The 1,135-nt window shown below is 38.6% G+C and overlaps 1 protein-coding gene across 1 annotated transcript; it reads left to right on the plus strand.

The window, feature by feature from the left end:
• The first annotated feature begins 274 nt into the window (after positions 1-274).
• Positions 275-910, plus strand: LOC132068087 (ethylene-responsive transcription factor ERF096-like). The gene has a single exon (XM_059461560.1). It carries the CDS (start codon positions 310-312, stop codon positions 706-708), a length of 399 nt encoding a protein of 132 aa, XP_059317543.1. The 5' UTR covers positions 275-309; the 3' UTR covers positions 709-910.
• Positions 911-1,135: the final 225 nt, after the last annotated feature.

Raw genomic sequence — 1,135 nt, forward strand, 5'->3', positions numbered from 1 at the left:
ATCTAAAAATACAAAAAGGAGGTCAATACACATGCATGCAAAACACTAAAAGCTGATGAAAAAAGAAAAACGAAGATTTGAATCCTTTTTCAAACAGCCATCGTTTGACCATCCAGATACACTGCATCAAAACTTTGGTCTATATAGAAGGTTCTTTTCCACTTGGGGACATTTATGGGCCCCTGTGATATTCCACGTGGCTTATTCTCCCCCTTCAATTTTTTACACTAAGACCAAAATTTTGTACCCCTTTATAAGCGCCAAATAACTTAGCCACCTTAGTCCATTAAGCCATGAAATAAATTAAACATGGAACAAGAACCTAGCCATGGAAGAAAAACAAATGATGGTGGCGGTGGTGGTGGTGGTGGAGAGATCAAATACCGAGGCGTTCGGAGGCGGCCATGGGGCAAATTCGCGGCTGAGATACGTGACTCGGCTCGACAGGGGGCACGTGTATGGCTAGGGACATATAACACGGCTGAAGAAGCTGCAAGAGCTTATGATAGGGCAGCTTATTCAATGAGAGGTCATTTAGCTATACTTAATTTTCCTCAGGAGTATAATTTGCCTAGTAGCTCTTCACATTTTTATACTGGTGGTTCTTCTTCATCATCATCAAGGCAAGTTCTTGAATTTGAATGCTTGGATGATAAGTTGCTTGAGGATCTTCTTGATTGTGATGAAGAGCCAAATAAGAAAAAATAATGATTATTTCAATCAGTAGCCGAGGCATGCAGGATGAATTTCAGGGTTCATTATCTACGATATATACGTAAAAATTATTTTGACTGTATACAATGTAATTTTCTGATAAAAGGTTCGTTTGAACTCTCTTGCCCTCTAGCTCCGCCACGAATTTCAATGTTCTTGATCTATTTATCCTATGCTCTATTTTCCCTATGAAAAATCCAGCTTTTTGCCTGAAATCAAATTATTCTTAGGATGGGGTGGTGTTTTTTCGTTTTCTAATGCCATTTTCCTTTCACTAGTTTACCCTTTTTTCTTTATCTTGTTTTTGGGGTTTGGTTTTTGAATAAAGCAAGCAACTTTGCTGCTGCAATGCTTGTAACTCAATTCTACTGTTTGCCAATGCTAATGCTGAAAAGTCAACACAAGCAGGTGTTTATGATCA

Source organism: Lycium ferocissimum, chromosome 1 (assembly GCF_029784015.1).
Source record: "Lycium ferocissimum isolate CSIRO_LF1 chromosome 1, AGI_CSIRO_Lferr_CH_V1, whole genome shotgun sequence".
NCBI lineage: Eukaryota > Viridiplantae > Streptophyta > Magnoliopsida > Solanales > Solanaceae > Lycium > Lycium ferocissimum.

Bases quoted from the DNA above. Each gene is read 5' to 3' on its own strand.
- LOC132068087 (XM_059461560.1), top strand. From the start codon at position 310: ATGGAACAAGAACCTAGCCATGGAAGAAAAACAAATGATGGTGGCGGT.